The sequence below is a fragment of the Tamandua tetradactyla genome, chromosome 20, assembly GCF_023851605.1.
Source record: "Tamandua tetradactyla isolate mTamTet1 chromosome 20, mTamTet1.pri, whole genome shotgun sequence".
NCBI classification, from domain to species: Eukaryota; Metazoa; Chordata; class Mammalia; order Pilosa; family Myrmecophagidae; genus Tamandua; species Tamandua tetradactyla.
This window is the reverse complement of record NC_135346.1, coordinates 51,615,068-51,633,048: the sequence shown is the minus strand read 5'-3', so window position 1 is coordinate 51,633,048 and position 17,981 is coordinate 51,615,068. Positions and strand designations below refer to the sequence as shown.

Sequence of the window (17,981 nt, the reverse complement as noted above, 5' to 3'; positions counted from 1 at the left end):
TATCACCCGTGAGCTTGTTGGAAAGCTGAAGATGGGGAAGCGTACCGTGATCTCCAACACACCATACTAATGCAGAGCATCAATATTCATTACTGTAGCATCAGTATTGATTATTGCAACATCACCGTTGCCTTGTCCCTCACCCACTGTCACCTACAATGCAGAATTCCACAGCCAACAGGAATCCGGGTTTTCACCCCTCCAGAGCAAGCTGTGGTAAGTGTTTTGGCCATGGCTCACTTGTGCATTCCAGAAGGACCCGCAGTCTCCCTTCCCTTTTCTCCACAAAGAGGAGAAAGAATTTTGGGAAGATGCTAACATTTGTTTATAAATTCCAAATGGCGTAACCCTTAACTCAATTATTCCATGACGGGCAAGTAGCCCTCCGTCGTGCTTAAGAACGGCAGTCTGTTTCACTGTGTATCTCTCCCTCGGGGGAAGAGGAGGAAGGACTAGCATTTTTGGATTTGCTCATTGGCCCCAGAAGGATTCATCTGGCCCCTGAATGGACCGAAGACTGTCCTTGGAAAACCACTGTATCGGGGAAGGCAGAGCCCGTCGACACCCCCTGTTAATTCCAGGTCTTCGCGTCCCTCATTGCCACACAGCCTGCAAGGTCTAGGGCTGGCCTTAGGAGATCCACTTTTGTTCTGATGCCCATTAAACAGACCATTTACTCTCCTATTAATGTGATTCAATTAGGACAGGGGAAGTGGGAGGAAACTAATCACTGAAGAGTGTGTCACGGAGACCTCAACTGTGGGTCTCATTTCATGGTTGCTGCCACCCAACAGCCAGAGCAGGACAGAGGGAGGTGGTGTTGCTCATTGAATGGTGGGGCAGGAGGGGTGGGGGCTGTGTCTGCTTCCCCGAAGGGTTGGGGGCACTCAGCTGTCCTCCAGAGTTTTCAGTGGCCAGTGTGACTATGTAACAAAAGATTGGATGTCTCGGGGGAGTATCACGGTCAGCAGAGATAGCCCGGGCTTTGCAATGTAGAGGGCCAGCTTGGAATCTGGCTGGGACCCTTTGAGCAGAGTCGCCTTGGACCAGAGTATCCAAGTCACCTTGGCTTGTACTTCAGATCTCCGAGCTGCGGTTTCGGTGTCTTCATCACACCCGTGTGTAAAATGAGCGTTTAGAGAGCTGCTAACCTCCAGCATCATGCCTGATCCCTAGGAGAGGCCCAGGAAATGGGGTTTGGTTTTTGTTGCTGTTTTTTAAAATCCTTCCAACAACTTTATAGAAAGGAAACAGAAGGAAATAGAGAAGCATGTTTATACTCACAAATGCTGACGCCCCTCTTATCTTATTCATAGTAACAAATCTCTGCCCATGAACCCAAACCATACTTTGACAATCTCCAGGGGCACCTCTGCCAGAGCAGGCTCACCCTTCTCCTTTTTGCCTGGAAGCAGCTCCAGAGCGCTAGTTGCTTCCAGCTTCACCTCAGATAGTCCTTGAAAGGTGAATACGCTTCCCCTGCTTCAGATCCCCACCCTCTCATCACTAGACCCCCCCAGGTAACTTTTTAAAATGCCAACAGCACAGATGAAGTAACTGGGGATCAGAGAGGTGCTGTGACTTGCTCAGGGTCACACAGCATTTACGTGGCAAAGGCAGGATCACAGATATTCCAACAACCCTCCCATTCCTTGTGACTGAAAAGCCCAACCCCTACACTTCAGCTCCTCCTCCTTTCCTCACAACAACTAAAGGAAAATCGTTTCCCATTCCTGGTTTCTCTGCCAGCTCAGAGAGATCAAGAGAAAAAGGAATGTTTCCAAATATACCACGACGTTCTTCTCAGCTTCTCACTTTAGCTGTGTGTTGTTGTTTGCGATCTGTTTCCCAACAGACTCTGGGAAATGCAGGTGCAGGGCCCAGGGAAGCAGCTGGCGTTCCTCCGCCAGTACCTGCTCTCCCGAGTTTGTGTCCTGGGGCTGTGTGCTTATACTTGACCATGTTTGGGCATAGAGGCTCGCTCCAGATGGGGGCCAAAAGCAGCTTCCCTGGAGACGGCTGGGGAGGCCAGGCTTCCTGCTGGAGCTCTGGCGGCCTCTTTTGGGGCAGGGGCGGGGGGCCAGGGAGAAAAGAAACCATCCGCCAGCTGGAGACTCGCAGATTGTAAGTACCGTGTCCCAGAGCCCTTGGGAAGTGGCGTCTCCAGGGATGGGGTCTGGAGGAGAGATCCGCGGGGAAAGCAGCAGCAGTTGGGGCAGGGAGGGGCAGGCTATGGAAACTCCCTTCCTCTCAGACAGTCCCTGAGGATTCTGGCTTACAACGGGGGAGATGTCGCTGTCACTGGGAACTAGCGCTGCTGGTGACTGGGCCCGGGGGTCTGGTGGAAGGGGGAGGGTGGGATGCCAGGGTCACTTTGGTAGCTCAGTGCTCTGGCCCCAAGTTTCCTGAGGTCTGGAGATCTGGTCAGACCTGGCATTTGTCATAAGCGGAGGGATGAGATAAAAAAAAAAAGGGTTCAGCAAGAAAGCTCCCAACTTCTGCTCCAAACCTCCAAGGCTTCCTTTGCAATAATAATAGCTTGTATCTATCAAGGGCTTATGCTGGGGCAGGCACTGTGCTTGCTAAGTTCAGTACATTTGCTATACCCTTGGACCTCCATCACAACTCTCTGAAGCTGGGACGATTGTCCTCGGTTTTACAGTTACAAGGTTGCTAAGAGGCAAAGCCAGGGTTTGATTCATGCTCAGTGACCTCACCCCCCACCCCACTGCTAAGCCTTTAAACACTGCATTCTATTCTCTGTCTTTCTAGGGAAAATGACGTCTACCCAAATTTCGGTTCACACAAGACCCTTCAAAATCCTGCTTCTTTCACTCTGACCCATTTTTCCTGAATGCATCCCAAATCTCAAGGGACTTTTCTAAATGGGAAGAGATTTCAAAACTAGGAAGTTCTTCTAGGAGTCTAACTGAAATCCTTCCTGTTACAGCTGAAAACCATTTCTTCCTGTCCAAATCTCAGGGACGATCAACAGTTCTCATTCTTCCTCCTGACAGAAGTTTCTCACGATGGGTGTGAATCCCGCCTTCCAGTCAATCCCATCTAAATAGAACCCTTGGCATGGTCTTCGATTTGACACGACTCTACAAACCCACTCACTCAGTGTACACAGTGTTCCACCAGGGTAGTGTGAGAAGTGGGATATGAACAAGCCACAGCTTCCACACGTCCCTGTGACAGCGAAGCCTCTCCTTTCCCTTACTTCTGAGCTCCCAGACCTGGTAAAACCAGGCTTCCTGCCTTCAGCAGCCTCAGGAGTGCCTTGAGGATTGGGAGAAGATGAGCAGCTGGAGGTGGCAGAGCCCCCCCAGGAGGTGGGAGCTGGTTAGCCAGGAAGGTGGGAGCTGGTTAGTGAGGAAGGTGGGAGTCGTGCCCCCGGGAAGCTCTCCCATAAGTGCTTGCAGCTTTCCCAGGGAATTAATGGTGTCGTTGTGGGCTTATTAAATGGGCAACAGGTAAACTACGGTGTGTGCTGTCCTGTTCCTACACATACTAGAGTGGAAGGAAGAGAACAGGAAGGAATTGATCAGAACATTGCTCCTCATCAGGAGAAAATTTTGCTCACTTGCTACTTCGCAGTGTCTCTGTTAAAACCTTAGGGGAACCCAGTATCTCCAATGAGGGAGGAAAAGTTGTCATTGGATGTCTTTGCTGCCAATCATCTTGCAGAGAAGAGAGGAGGTGGGCTGCCTCAGTGGGGAGTCGTGCCAGGTGCCAGGCTGTGGCCTTCCTCCTGAGGATAGAATAGAGGGAGTCGGGGAGAAGGGGCTGGGGGTCTCAGATTGGGAACTCAAAACAGTCCATTGGTTAGGAGAGAAACTTAAGGAGAAAATAAAGGACTTGACTGAAAATGCCTTTGGACTAATGTTTGAATCCTGGACACTCAGGAATGTAAAAGAAAATTAATATTTTAGGGATCTGACAGGCAGAAGAAAATCCTCTCTGATACCTGGCTAAAACTTCCCCTAAAACAGAGGGGTCCAGCGAAGGGATCCTGATGGCCCTTCTGCTTTGAGTTAGAAATGGTCTCTTATTTACCTGAACAAGCAGCAGCAGTCGCAGGAGAACCACAAAGAGATGTAGCAGAAGGCTACGGGGCAGCTAACAGAGCCAAGGGGGAATCTTTGCCAGGCCAGGGAGCTGGCAGCCTTGTGACTCTAGGCAGCACAATTTGATGGGCTGCTTCTTGAGGATACTTTGTCAGATTTTTGGGAGGCAGAGAGTCCAGTGAGTCTAGCAGGGGTGGACGAGATTCTCTGCTTGCTTTAGGGTGGAGTAGATCCCTAGAGAAAAAGGAGGGGCTTTTGGAAAAAGGAGGAAAGAAGGAAAGCTGTCAGCTACCTTCTCTCATTCTGCTTTGGCCTAGAAATCTAGAAATGGTTTCGAGCCTTGAAATATGGGTATAGTCTGAGGCTGCCATAATGCCTTCTTCCCTCACTCGAAAGAGGGAGTCTCCCTGTTTGGGTTCACTAATGCTGCTGAAAATGCCATAAATAGCCTTTAAAAAGGAAATGTATTAAGTTATAAATTTACAGTTCTTAGGCCATAAAAATGCTCAAACTAAGTCATCCAGAGAGCTACCTTGACTCAATAAAGGCTGATATGTGTCACATGGGAAGGCACATGGCTGGTGTCCTTGTTTCCAGTTCCATTGTTCCCAGTTTCTGATGCCAGTGGTTTCTTCTCTAAGCATCTGTGGGCCTTCACTTCACTCCTCCAGAACAAAACTCTGCCTTCTGGCTTGCTTAGCATCTCAGGGGAAGGCACTTGGCAGTACCTGCTGGGCTCTGCATCTCCAAACCTCCAAATCTAGGCTTCTGCTCTCTCTGTCGGCACTCCAAGAATCTCCAAATGCCTGCATCTCTATTGGCTCTGAAGTAACTGTGCTTCCTCCAAAACGGAAGGACTCCAATAAACTAATTAAGATCCACTTTAAATGGGCAGAGTCACAACTCCATCTAATCAAAAGGCCACACCCACACTTCTCCATTTGTGTCACTTCTACATGGAAATGATCTAATCAAAGGTTTCCACACTACAATATTGAATCAGGATTAAAGGAACATGGCTTTTCTGGAGTGCACCCCACTTTCGAACCAGTGCACTCTCCTTACAGAGGCCCTGACCCCAGGACTCCTCCTGCAATACCTGTGGCTGCCTTCTGGAGGACCAGCGTCCCTGCATCCTCCCCCAATGCCAGCCCATGGGACTCTTTCGGTAGAACTATGAAACCTTCCGATTTCCTCTGTGAGATGTGTCCTGCTAGAAAATGCAGAGCTATTCCACCTCTGCTGCTTCCTCATTGTGTTTATTCCCTGTGGCTGCGTTAACCTATGACCACCAACTTGTTCTCAAAACACCAGAAATCTCCCCTCTCTCTCAGTTCTGGAAGCCAAACTTCAGCATCACCTAGGCCGAAATCAAGGAGTCAGCAGAAGCTCACTCACCTTGGAGGCTCGAGGGGAGAATCCATCCTGCCTGCCTTCTCCAGCTTCTGGTGGCTGGGGACACTCCCCAGCTCGTGGCTGCATCACTCCAATCTCTGCTCCGTGCACACCTCTATTTCCTCCCTCCTCTCTGTGTGTAATCTCTCTCCCTCTCTCTCACCTGGACACTTGTGATTGCAGGTAGGGCCCTTTCAGATCATCCAGGACATCTCCCCATCATAAGATCCTTAATTGAATCACACCCGCCAAGTCTTTGCCAGCCTAGTTTCAAGGATTACGATGCGTTCATCTTGGCATGGGGGCCGTGATTCACCTACTGCATTCTGTCTCACCTGGGGCAAGTCCCTTTACCTCCACGAATCCCCCATCTGCAGAAGGGAGCTGGTAACCCACGCCTCTCAAAGCTCTTGGGAGGCTTCACTGGAGTTGTGCCAGCCAAGCTCCACTGAATCAAAATGGGGTGATGTGGTTGGCATTGAGCACCCCCCGCCCCCGCTCACCTGTCATTCTTCCTTCCCTGCCACATGGGCTGATCTCACTTCTGTTTGCCTCTGTGGCCCTAGACATGACCACTGTCCCCTGTGGACATGGGGAAAAAGCTGGTGATGGCCCAGAAGCGGGGAGAGACGCGAGCCCTCTGCCTGGGTGTGGCCATGGTGGTGTGTGCCGCCATCACCTACTACATCCTGGGCACCACCGTGCTGCCCCTCTACCAGAAAAGGTAGGACCCCTCCTGGCCCAGCCCCCACCCCCAGGCTCCCCTCTTAGGGTCTGGGGTCTGCGAGGTACCCCAGCCTTTATCCTACTCTTCCCCTTGACGTTCATATCAGCTGAGAAGGTCCAGACAATCCTTATGCTTAGGTTCAAGGGTGGAAGTGCAGGGACTGAGCCCCACTGATCTGGGGTTCCGGGTCTGGGGGTAGCAGAGGCATGATGCTTCTCACAGAGATGGCAAAGAATCAGAACCAAAGCTCCGGTGTGAAAGTTTGATCCCAGGAGGAATCAAAGGCTCAGAATTTTATAGCTCATCCGAACAGTTCCCTCTCTCCTCTTTGTTCGAATCCCCTCTGAAGCATCCCACTAAGGGGGTATTCCAGCCTCAAATCTCAAGTGACGGAGAGCTCACTACCTCACTATATACACACTATTTCGCTTTGGGACTTTTCTGATAAGTAAGAAGTGCTTACACTGAGCCCAAATCTGTTTCCCCAAAACCTGGGATCAGGTTTCTCAGTGAGCGCCTGATGCCCTTTCTGGCACATCAATCGTTTAAGCTTTTAAAGAAAAGCTGCAAAGTTCTTGTTCTGCGTTCTCTTCCCTGGGACAAATACATTTGGCTCCCTCAGTGCTTCCTTAGGACGAGTCTTGGATCCCTGCCTCGGGGCACGTGCCGGCTGCTCATTGACGCTCTGTCTGGCAATGGGTCTCTGCATGACAGATGCAAGATAAGTCACAACTGAACCGCTGTGCATTGATGAGTCCATGAGCCCCTCCTGGGTCTGTTCCTACTCACTTTTCATAACACTGGAGCAATCCCAGGCTAGATTCTTCCCAAGCCAGGCCCTGTCCAGAGCACCAGGTGTCTCCAACACATCGTCTCCACCCTCACCCCTGAACACATCGAGCCCCTCCTACATATACACTTTGGGGAGGGAAAGCCCAGATTCTGAGGCCTTATAGACCTGATTTCAGGTCCTGTGTGGCCTTGGGAAAGTCACTTGACCTTTCTGAGCTTCTCTTTCCCCTCTATAAGTCAAACATGATGTGGATAAGGGGGTCTGAGTCCTATTGGCTCATTAGAATCACTGGGGCAACTTTTAAAATAATACCAGGGCCCCAGGGCTAACCCACCTTAGAGGTTCTGATTCAGTTTGGTCTGGGGTGTGGCTTGGGCATGGGAATATCTTGAAATTCTCCCTGGAGTCTTGGATGAGCAGCGAGAGTTAATAAACACCCCTGGAAATGATGACCTGAGGCTCCCACCAGCTCTGATGTGTCGATTCTGATTCCCTCCCCACCCATGTCCAAGGACCCTGGGGTCAAGGTCCTTTTAGTACTGGATGCTTGGGGCATGAGGAGGGTGCCCGCTCTGGGTCTCCCTCATGCCTCCTTGGGGGTCCGGGGATCACTGGGGTGCTCTGGGTGTCGCCTGGTTCTGAGTGTGTGTGTGTGTGGTCTCTCCAGCGTGTGGACACAGGAATCCACATGCCGCCTGATTGAGACCAACATCAGGAACCAGGAGGAGCTGGAGGGCAAGAAGGTACCCCAGTTCCCGTGCCTGTGGGTCAACGTGTCGGCCGTGGGCAGGTGGGCCGTGCTGTACCACACGGAGGACACTCGGGACCAGAACCAGCAGGTACTGCATGGGGTGGGGGTGGGGGGATGGACACACCTCCTTATTCCTCACAGGTCAGGGAGCCTATCCCTAACTGGGTCCCTAACCCTACTCTGGAAAGCGGAGGCTGAGAAAGTTCAATCCTCTGGACCAGGCCCTCAAAGCTGGCCTGGGGTGGAGCAGGATCTAGTTTTTCTGGATTGGAGCCAGACAGTCCTGGGTTTGAATCCCTGCTCTGCCACCAACAGGCAGTGTGACCTGGGGTGGGCCATGTAAGCCCTCCCAGCCTCAGTTTCCACCTTTGTGAAATGAGGCTCTTACAGTTGCACCTGGAAGTGCTGTTATAAAATCAGAAAGACTGTATACAATAAATGCAATATATTATGCCAAGCTTGAAACCTGGTAGATAGTAGGTGCTCAAAAGGAAGCAGTGTTATTTTCATTCTGCAAACTGAATCAAATGAGAGGGCAGGCTGTGAGCCACAGAGCCACAGGGTGGAACCTCTGTGACTCTCAGGGGAACCAGGGGACCAGGACTGGAACAATTTCTGAGGGCACACACTTGGGGGAATTTCCCACCACTGTTCTCCAACATTCCAACTTCCCCTCCCCCAGAATTCACCATTGTAGCCCTTCCTAAAAGAAATACAAGTTGGCTCATATTCATCCATCCATCCATCCATCCATCCGTCCATCCACCCATCCACCAACTAACCGACGTCAAGCATGTTCAGGGCTGTAGGAGCCTACAAAGACTGATTAGACATGGACCCAGAGGAGAGAACTCATCCATGAAATTACTCCTAGTAGGGAGTGACCAGGGCCACAGACAGGAACAGAGAAGGAAATGGGGGATTTACAAGGAAGGAGTGATGTTTTCCAGTCCACAGTGAGGTGAGATGGAGGGGATCAGAAAGGCATTTGGGTCAGGCTTTTAAAATCAGGCAAGTACTGGACACAGAAATGTAGAAATGTGGAGGGGGGCATTTCTAATCAGGGCAGGACATTGAAAAGCCGTGGTAGAGGGAAGTGCTGGGTGGAGAGGTGTCTGAAGACCGGCCCCTTCAGATGTAAATGACATATGGTGGAGTGTAACAGGCAAAGGTGGACCAAGGCTTGTTCCCAGAGGACCCTGACCACCAAGCCATGGGATTAAAATGTGATACTGTAACCTAGGGGCTCGCAACCCTGGCTGAGCATCCCATTCCCTGGGGGCTTAGAAGGCAAAAACAGGGTCCTGCTACCAGACCAACTGAGGCAGAATCTCTGTGGAATGAGGTTCAGCATGGTTTTTGTTTTTAACATTTTTTTATCATGAAATATAGCATATGTACCCAAAAAACCAATAAATTTTGAAGTACATTGTAACAAATACTTATAGAACAGATTTCAGAGTTTTGTATGGGTTAAAATTCCACAATTTCAGGTTTTTCCTTCTAGCTACTCCAAGACACTGGAAGCTAAAAGAAATATCAATATAATGATTCGGCAGTCATACTCATTTGTAATTCCTAACTTTTCTGTTATAACTCCTTCTCCTTTGATCCTTTTTCCAATGTTTAAAGGTATTTGAAATATGCCCATTCTAACAATTTCATATTGGAAAAGGGTATTGTTAATATGGGATAGGGGGATGGAACTAGTTGATGTCCTGGAGAGGCTGGCCCCTCTGGGTTTCAGGACTTATCTGGCCTAGGAATCCATCTGGAGGTTGTAGGTTTCTGTACAGTAATCTTAGTGAATGAAACTTTTGTAGGATCTCAGATAGAGTCCTAGGTGTTCTTTAGGGTTGACAAGAATGGTTTTCATTGGGGTTTGGCAAATCGTGGTAGTCAGCAATATCTAGCTCAAGCTTGGTAAGAGTAGCCTCCAGAATAGCCTCTTGACTCTATTTGAACTCTCTTAGCCACTGATACGTTATTTGTTACATTTTCTCCCCCTTTTGGTCAGGCAGGCATTGTCGATCCCACAGTGCCAGGGCTGGACTCATCTCTAGGGGTCATGTCCCACGTTGCAAGGGAGACTTTCACCCCTGGGTGTCATGTCCCACCTAGCAGGGAAGGCGATAATTTTCCTTGCAGAGTTGGGCAACAAAAGAGGCTTTTTGGAAGTAACCCTTAGTTACTTGGGAGTCCCTAGTGTTTGAGACAGTCAGGGGTTTCCCAGGTAGAAAAGTTAAATAGTTCCATATTTTTCTCCAATTCCTCAAGGGACTTTGCCAATACTTTTAAATTATCTGCCCAACGTACTCTGGGATGAATCTGGTTATCACATTAAGCTTTACCGAATTACAATTCCTCATTCCCATTCTGGGCTCCCTGTTCGGGTTGTTTAAATGAGCTGTCCAGACAGGTTGAGTTAGATCGTGTACTACAGAAAATTTAGGTTTTGGACAAAATAAACTCTCTTCTTTTTGTCTCGTTGAGTAAGTGAGGTTCTAAAATACTGACAATGACCTCCTTACCCTTGTATTCTGATTTACCTTAGTCCTGACCCGACTGACTTCGTTCTTATCTCTAACTGAAGTCTGATCTCTTTTTCAGTTTCCTTAACAGTTGGTTTAGGTAGCAATGCCGACTTTCAGAGCTGCAGAATGCCAACTCTGAGTCTTAGGGGTCATATACGTAGCTAAAGTTCCAGGGAGATACCAGGTGTTATATATATAAATATCACAGCATTTATAAAATACATAAAATTAAAATATATATATATATATATATATATATATATATATCACAGCAACTCAAAATCTAGAAATAGCATTTATAGCTCAGGACTAAATGTGACTGCTATAAAATTTTGCATTTAAGTGCCAATTTTCTTATAGGTATTTTCTAAATGAGACCACACAATATTTGTTCTTTTGTTTCTGGCTTATTTCGCACCACAAAATGTTCCCAAGTTTCATTCGCCTTGTTGCATTTCTCATGACTTTGTTCCTTTCTGCAGCCGCACAATATTCCGTCATATGTATACACCACAGTTCACCTTTCTACTTTGCAATGTGTCCTTCAGCCACCTGCATCCATTGGGCATCATGGATAATGTTCAAAGTCAACAATTCACGTCTCATGTTATCCTCGCTTAGTTGTACAATCATCAACACTCTCAATTTTAAATAATTTTCACTGCTCCAAAAGAAAAATAACTCATAAACACACCCTGACCAAACAGAAAATCCAATGCTTTCCTTAACTTTTGTCCTTCCCCCCTCAATTATTTACCCGTGGTATTGCTGAGGTACTGGTGATGTCTTCTTGTTAAATGTAGACCATAGCATCAGCATAGTAATTTGGAAGCTCATACTGGGTGATGCTAAGGTTGGATGTTACTGTTGTAAGTAACTGGGAGTCTTTAAAGAGTTCAGGGTCCTGGGTGCATGGTAAGAGTGGTGATAGGAAGGAGGATCTGGCAGCAATGTTTGGGTTCAATTACTGGGCAGAGAATCTAGGGCCACAGCCAGTGCCAGGACAGATGGGATGGGGATGAAATGGGTGGATGCTGAGAGTCATCAGTTGGTGGCTGATGAGATGGAAAGGGGCAGGGTAGCTGGGAAGATGGAGGGGTCATTGACAGTGTGGGTGGGGGTGGCAGGTAGAAGCAGGTCAGGGCAGCCCAAGGTAGTGTGGGGACCTTTTCTGTTATGACTACCGTGATACAACCTCCCCATCCCTCAGATGAAGGTACAGCTTCAGAACCCATCTGAATTAGCTCTGACTCATGACCCTCACCTCTTCTTTAGCATTCAGTGGCCCCTGGCTTATCCCAAGGAACAACTAATAAAGTTTCAAGACAAGCAGAGGTGATAACTGGTGATGGCATTTGGGGTGCAGGCCAGATATCAGGCTGCCTCCCTGACCTTGAGGCTGCCAGTCCAGGAGGAGCAAGAGGCCAGGTCTTCCCCTGCATGAGATGCCAGTAGCATGTGAGCCAAGGCTTTGGCTGGCTCTGAGAGGGCAGCATTGGCAACCATAGGCTGTCCACTCATCCATTCCACAGTACCCAGCCGTTTCCAGAACTCGTACTAATGGCTGGTTGCCCTTCTGATGAGAAGTGCCCACTGTGTTTTTGCCAAGCAGCTGGGTTGGAGGACAAGCTGTTCCTTCCACCTCCATTCCACCCAGGTGTGCAGGGAGATATGCTCCAGACAGCTGTGTGTCCTCTGGAATCATATGTGAAAGGCCAGGCGAGGCTGTCTCCCTCCCGCCACTCCTTACTCTGAGGAAGGGGCTGCTGTGTGTTCTCATGTTGCCCGTGAGTCTTAGTCTACAGGTGGTTCTAAGTCCTTGCCATGTTCTCTGCTGAGGATAGTGAAACCACAAGCTTGGAGGAGAGGCTGGGCCATTTCAGTTCATTCAGAAAAACTAGCATTAGGTGGAGCCAAGACTGGGGCTAGAGGATGCAAACAAGCTCCAGGCCACTGGGGTCGGCTCTACAGAGCAAATTCCTGTCCAGTGTCTTGCCAAATAGGCCCAGCATAAAGGCCCCAAAGTAACTCTAAGCAGGGGTGGGCACATGTCCCCACTGCAGAGTTTATCCATGGGTCCCACTTTAAGAGGGGGAAGAAGGAGCTGTATTTGCTATTAGATAAATCAACATTAATATTATGAATACTAATAGCATCTTCCATTTATTAAGCATTTACCTTATGCTGGGCTCTGTGCTAATCACATTACATGTATCACCTCATTTAATCCCCACAGCAAAACAGATGGGCTCATTGTTTTACAATGCCCCAAGCGGTTGTGGCACTTGCCAGGGTCACACAACTTGGAAATGGTGGTTGAGCCAAGGTCTGCCTGTTTCCATAGACAAACTTTTACTCTATCTCCTATGTCATCCAAGGTCACCAAGTCAGAGGCACTGGGAGACTCAGCCCAGGACTCTGGATCTACCTGCCACTAAGGACATTTAAAGCAGCCAACAAATCTGAATGCAAGATTCTTCAGGAGTCAGCTTCTTCCGAGCCTCAGCTTCTCCCTGGTTGGATGGTCACCCAACCCTGGATGTAGTTCCCCACTTTCCAGGGCATCAAAAACCACATTGGTGCTGGATTGAATGATGTCAGCACGGGCAGGTTTGGGGGATCGGGTAGGGGTTTTATTCAAATCCAGGAGTAACTGGGAGCTAAAGAGAAGCTGACTCAACCCTTGCTATTTGAGTCTCACGTTTATACATTTTGATCTTGGGCACGATTTATTTAAGGCAATGGTCTCGAACTGTAGTGCACGAAGGAAACACCTCCTGGGCCCACCCTGAGCGATTTAGATCCAGTAGAAACCTGCACTTGCCCCCAGCCTGCCGGTTGTCCTGCTGCAGGTGGTGCAGGCTGCTACACTTGCAGGACGTCTCCCTAGAGACTCACATAACTAACATTCAGGCCTCTTGGCACAGAACCCAGACAAAACTGGGCTCTCCGCTTTGTGCTTTCTTTGCTGCACTACCCAGCTGGGCCTCATCTGAGCAGGCCAGAAACTTCTTAATAAAACTGACCAGGGTCAGAATTAAATGTACGCCATTGCTCTGTCCACGCAAAGCTCCTTTAAACACGTTTGCTCTTTCTTTTTGCTCCCAGTGTCGAATGCCAGCTTACCAACTAATAGTGTTTGGCTGCAGAAGGTTAGACCTCAAGGGGTTTTCCATTAGAATTTTTGCCAATATTTTTAAATGGTGAGAATTCACATTAAAATCTGTTTTTCTGGCTTTGCTTGAAATGTCAAGAAATGTCGATTGTCTACACCCCGTGAGGACGACTGCAGTTGGATGAGCCAAGCATTCTCCATTTCACCAGGCCCCACTGCTCCCTTACACTCATTGACCCCAAGACAAGTGTCATTCAGCACCTGTCATCTCAGTACCTCGCCTGCTGCACTCGTTCATGTCATCTGCATGGACCCTGTAGGCAATGGAGTGTCTGAGCTCTGTGCCCTAAATCAAAATACAGAACCCACCTGGCCTGTGTCTCAGTTTGCTGGGGCAAGCTTAGTTTGCTTTGGGGTAACAGAGCACTACAGACTGGGTGTCTTAAAGCAGCAGCTACTTACTGTCTCAAAGTTCTGGAGTCTAGAAATCTGAAACTAAATTTTCGGCAAGACCCTGCTCCCTCTGAGCAGGGCCCTGGCAGTGACTTGCTGGCCATCCCTGGCGAGCTCAATCTTAGCCTCCATCACTGTCTCTCTGTCTGTCTCTCGCTGTGTCCGAATTTCCAGCTTTCAGAAGGACTCCAGTCATACCGGATTAGGAAGCACCTTAATTCATGTTGTCCTCCTCTTAACTAATAACATATTCTAAGATCCTATTTCCAAATGGGGTCACATTCATGAGGTTGGTAGTTAGGACTTGAACACATCTTTTGGGGGACACAATTCAATCCTTATGAGCTCATTTCACTCATTTGGTCTCCATACATGGTTACATTTGAAGCTCTATTAAAATACTATTTTTCAAAAAGGATATTGCTATTAACCCATTTAAGTGACAAAGCTATCAGGGCTCAGAAAGGGTGAGATTCTACAGCCAACGGGAAGCAGAGCCAACACTCCAGCCAAGGCCACAGCAGACAGTTGTGCAGCTTATACACTGAACACCTCCAGGGGGCGCCACACATGCATACAGAGAGCACTGGGAATGGTGCCCACTGTTACTGTGCATGCACAGTCTGCCAAGCTGTCCTCAGAAGTCCATCTCAGATTTAGAAAGGACAGAAATGGAGAAAGCCATCACCTCTACCTTGACCATTCGAAGACATTTTCCTGGAACGATAGTTCTCCAACTATGGCCCCTGGATCCGCAGCACCAGCCTACCCTGGGTACTTGTGAGAAATGCATATTCTTAGGTCTTCCCTGTCCCACCCCTACCAACCTAGGGGCCCTGACCCCAAAGCCCGCATTTTTCTTTACTCCATGCCCGTCCCTCACTTCTGGGCCTAAAGAGACAGGGATGTCCAAACCATGGGTGCTCTTCTTGCTTCTTCTCCTCCACAGTGCTCTTACATCCCAGGCAGCCTGGACAACTACCAGGCAGCCCGGGCCGACGTGGAGAAGGTCAGAGCCAAGTTCCATGAGCACCAGGTTTTCTATTGCTTCTCGGCGTCTCGGGAGAACGAGACCAGCGTCCTGTACCGGCGCCTCTACGGGCCCCAGGCCCTCCTCTTCTCCCTCTTCTGGCCCACGTTCCTGCTGACCGGTGGCCTCCTCCTCATCGCCATGGTGAAGCTCAACCAGTCCCTCTCCATCCTGGCCGCCCAGAAGTAGCCACGTCCAAGCCATGCCACCAACTGGGGCCTGGGTGACCCCCTGGGCTGCTCCCTCCTTGTACTCCCCTGCCAACTCCCCTTGCCTTCTCACGCTCCCTTGCCAACCCATCCTATTTTCTGCTGAATGGTTGACTTTGGGAAAATCCCTTTAAGTCATTTCCTGCTCTGGAATGCACAGTGGCTCCTAGTGCTGTAGAGAACTAGGCAAGCTGTCTACCGTGCTCCATTGCTGGTTCTTACTGCACCACTGTCCACCCCACAAATTATGATGAGTCTCACCTCTGTGCCTGTTATTCTTCTGTCCTTGGCATACCTCAGTTCCTTCACTGTATCCCATAACAAAAATCAATGGCGGCTGCCATTTATAGAGCATATTTAGAATACTGCTTTTTTCCCAATTGCTAATAGCTATATACATTTTATTGTCATAGTAACAAATGCATGTAAATAACAAAAGGCTGTAAGGAAATATAACAAAATACATTAAAATATTGACAGTGAAAACACTCCAGTGGTAGAATGGTGGTTAATTTTAATTTTCTTCCTTATTCTCCAGTTTATTTTTGGCACATGTATTAGTTTGTTAAACTGGCCAGAATGCAATATACCAGAAATAGAATGGCTCTTAAAAAGGCAATTCATTAAGCTACAAGTTTACAGTTCCAAGGTCATAAAAATGTTCACGTTAAGGCATGGAGAGAGAGATACCTTGACTCAAGAAAGGCTGATGTCTGTCACATGGGAAAGCATGTCGCTGACGTCTGCTGATCCTCGTTCCCTGTTCTGGTGCTTCCAGCTTCTGAGGCCATTGGTTTCCTCTTTGTGGGTTTTCACTTAGCTCCTCTGGGACATACCTCTGGGTTCTGAACTGCTTGGTATCTCATGGGAAAGCACATGCGGAGTCTGCTGGGCTCTGCGTCTCTAAACTTCCATGTCTAGACATCTGCTCTCTTTGTTGGCACTTCAAACATCTCCAAATGCCTGCATCTCTGTGGGCTCTGCAGCAATTCCATCTCCTGGGGCTTCTGCATTTCTAAACATCTGCACTCCAAAATGTTTCCTGTTTTAAAGGACTCCAGTAAACTAATCAAGACCCACCTTGAATGGGCAGAATCACACTTCCATCTAATGAAAAGGTCATACCTGCAACCAGGTGTGTCACATCTCCCTGGAAACAATCCAGTCAAAGTTTCCATCCCACACTATTGAATCAGGATTACAAGAAACATGGCTGCCCCCACAAGATTGGATCAGGAAAACGGACATGGCTTTTCTGAGGTACATAACAGCTTCGAATGGGCACAGTACTCTTCTAAATTTTCAACAGTGGTTGTATTAAATCCAGGAAATAATAATAAATATTATTTTGTAAAAAGTCTGAAAGTGTGATCTCTCTTTACAAAGCTGGATGGAGGTGAGGGTGGACGTTCCACGTCGAGACAGGCTTTGGAGAAAACACAATCCTAATAACCTTTTATGAAGAAAAGGCAATTCCATTGATAAAGAGTTGTTATTTACTTTGCTGGTAAACACTTGGGCACTGATCCTTCTGGGACATCTGTCTCAGGTTTGAAAAGGATGAAACTGGAGGAAGCCATCACTGCTTCCTTGACTACTCCAAGATGTTTCTCCTTGATTACTCCAAGATGTTTTTTCTGGAACAGTGGTTCTCAAAGTGAGGCCCCTAGACCAGCAGCACCAGCATCCCCTGGGTATCTGTAGAGAATGCACATTCTCAGGCTCCACCTCAATGTAGCGAATCGGAAACCCTGGGTGGAGCCCAGCAATCTGTGTTTAAACAAGCCCTGCAGGGGATTCTAACGTGTGCTCACTGGGGGAATCACTGGCGAAGGGAATGGGCTACCTGTCATGTGGGAGTATACAGAGTAAATAAAACTATTTAGCAGGGAACTGCCAGGGAAATCCTGAACGGATTAAAGGGTTAGGCTGAAGTTCCTTCCAGTGCTGTGATTCTAAGGTGCAGCCCCTGGGTTTGAACCCAGTCTCTACTGCTGCTAATTTCATCTCTGACTCCTCCTTTTGGGTATTGGGAGGGAACTAACAATCATTTCTCCCTCATAGGACTGTGGGATTAAATATGTAATTATTTTAAAGTTCCTGGAACAGTGGGTGACACATGGTAAGTCTCACATAAGCTACTGTGAAAAACTAAGGCCTCAGGAGGTGATTGGCCAAAGTCATCCATACAGTAAGCGAAGGAGGTGGGATTCAAGCTCACCTGGTGGAAATGGCAGAGACCAGGGACTAAAAATAAAAATACATGTTTATATTATAAATATAAACATATTTATAAATATGTTTATAAAAATATCCAAGATTCTTTACATCGGTCTTGCATTTGGGGGATTTTGAATTTTTTATATGAAATATTTGGGAAGCAACTATCCTGTGCTTTATTGGCCACTGTCTTGCCCAATTTAGGAAACTGAGAAAGACCCACCAGAGGTTAGAAAGACATGGAGACTATAGTCAGGTATAGCAGTTCTCAAAGCGGAGGTCTACAAGGTCAAAACTCCCTTCATAACAGTACCGATATCATTTGCCTTTTTCACTCTCATTCTCACATGAGTGGAAAAATTGGTGAAATTTTCCAAAGTTTATATGACATGTGCTATCACAACAGACTGAATTAAGAAGCAGCTATGGGAATCCATAATGTCTTCAAAGAAGCCAGACGTTAAAGAGATTGGCACACAGGTAACACCATGCCACTTTTCTCAACAAATATTTTTTGGGAAAATAAGGTTATTTATCACAAAATATCTTATTTTAGTTAGCATATTTTTATTTATTTCTACTTTTTAAAAATAAATTAAAGAGCTTAAAGTTCATTGTTTTAATCTCTAAAATGGTAGATATTAATAAATACAACCCAGATAAACAATGGTTTTTCAGAGTCCT

At 47.8% G+C, this 17,981-nt stretch overlaps 2 protein-coding genes across 3 annotated transcripts in view; one reads left to right on the top strand and one right to left on the bottom strand.

The window, feature by feature from the left end:
* The window catches only part of KCNIP1 (potassium voltage-gated channel interacting protein 1), a 412,473-nt gene that overhangs the window by 372,987 nt on the left and 21,505 nt on the right, over nucleotides 1-17,981 (bottom strand). The gene's annotated exons all lie outside the window — the stretch shown is intronic.
* On the top strand, nucleotides 1,730-16,435 carry KCNMB1 (potassium calcium-activated channel subfamily M regulatory beta subunit 1). Of its 2 annotated transcripts, none has more exons than XM_077137630.1 (4): nucleotides 1,730-2,124; nucleotides 6,032-6,189; nucleotides 7,653-7,824; nucleotides 11,546-12,624. In XM_077137630.1, the coding sequence occupies exons 2-4, from the start codon at nucleotides 6,056-6,058 to the stop codon at nucleotides 11,723-11,725; spliced, it is 486 nt and encodes a 161-aa protein (XP_076993745.1). In that variant the 5' UTR covers nucleotides 1,730-2,124; nucleotides 6,032-6,055; the 3' UTR covers nucleotides 11,726-12,624. The 2 variants fall into 2 exon arrangements, with proteins under 2 accessions (XP_076993745.1, XP_076993744.1); XM_077137629.1 differs by lacking the exon at nucleotides 11,546-12,624 and adding an exon at nucleotides 14,788-16,435 and having other exon boundaries at nucleotides 1,969-2,124.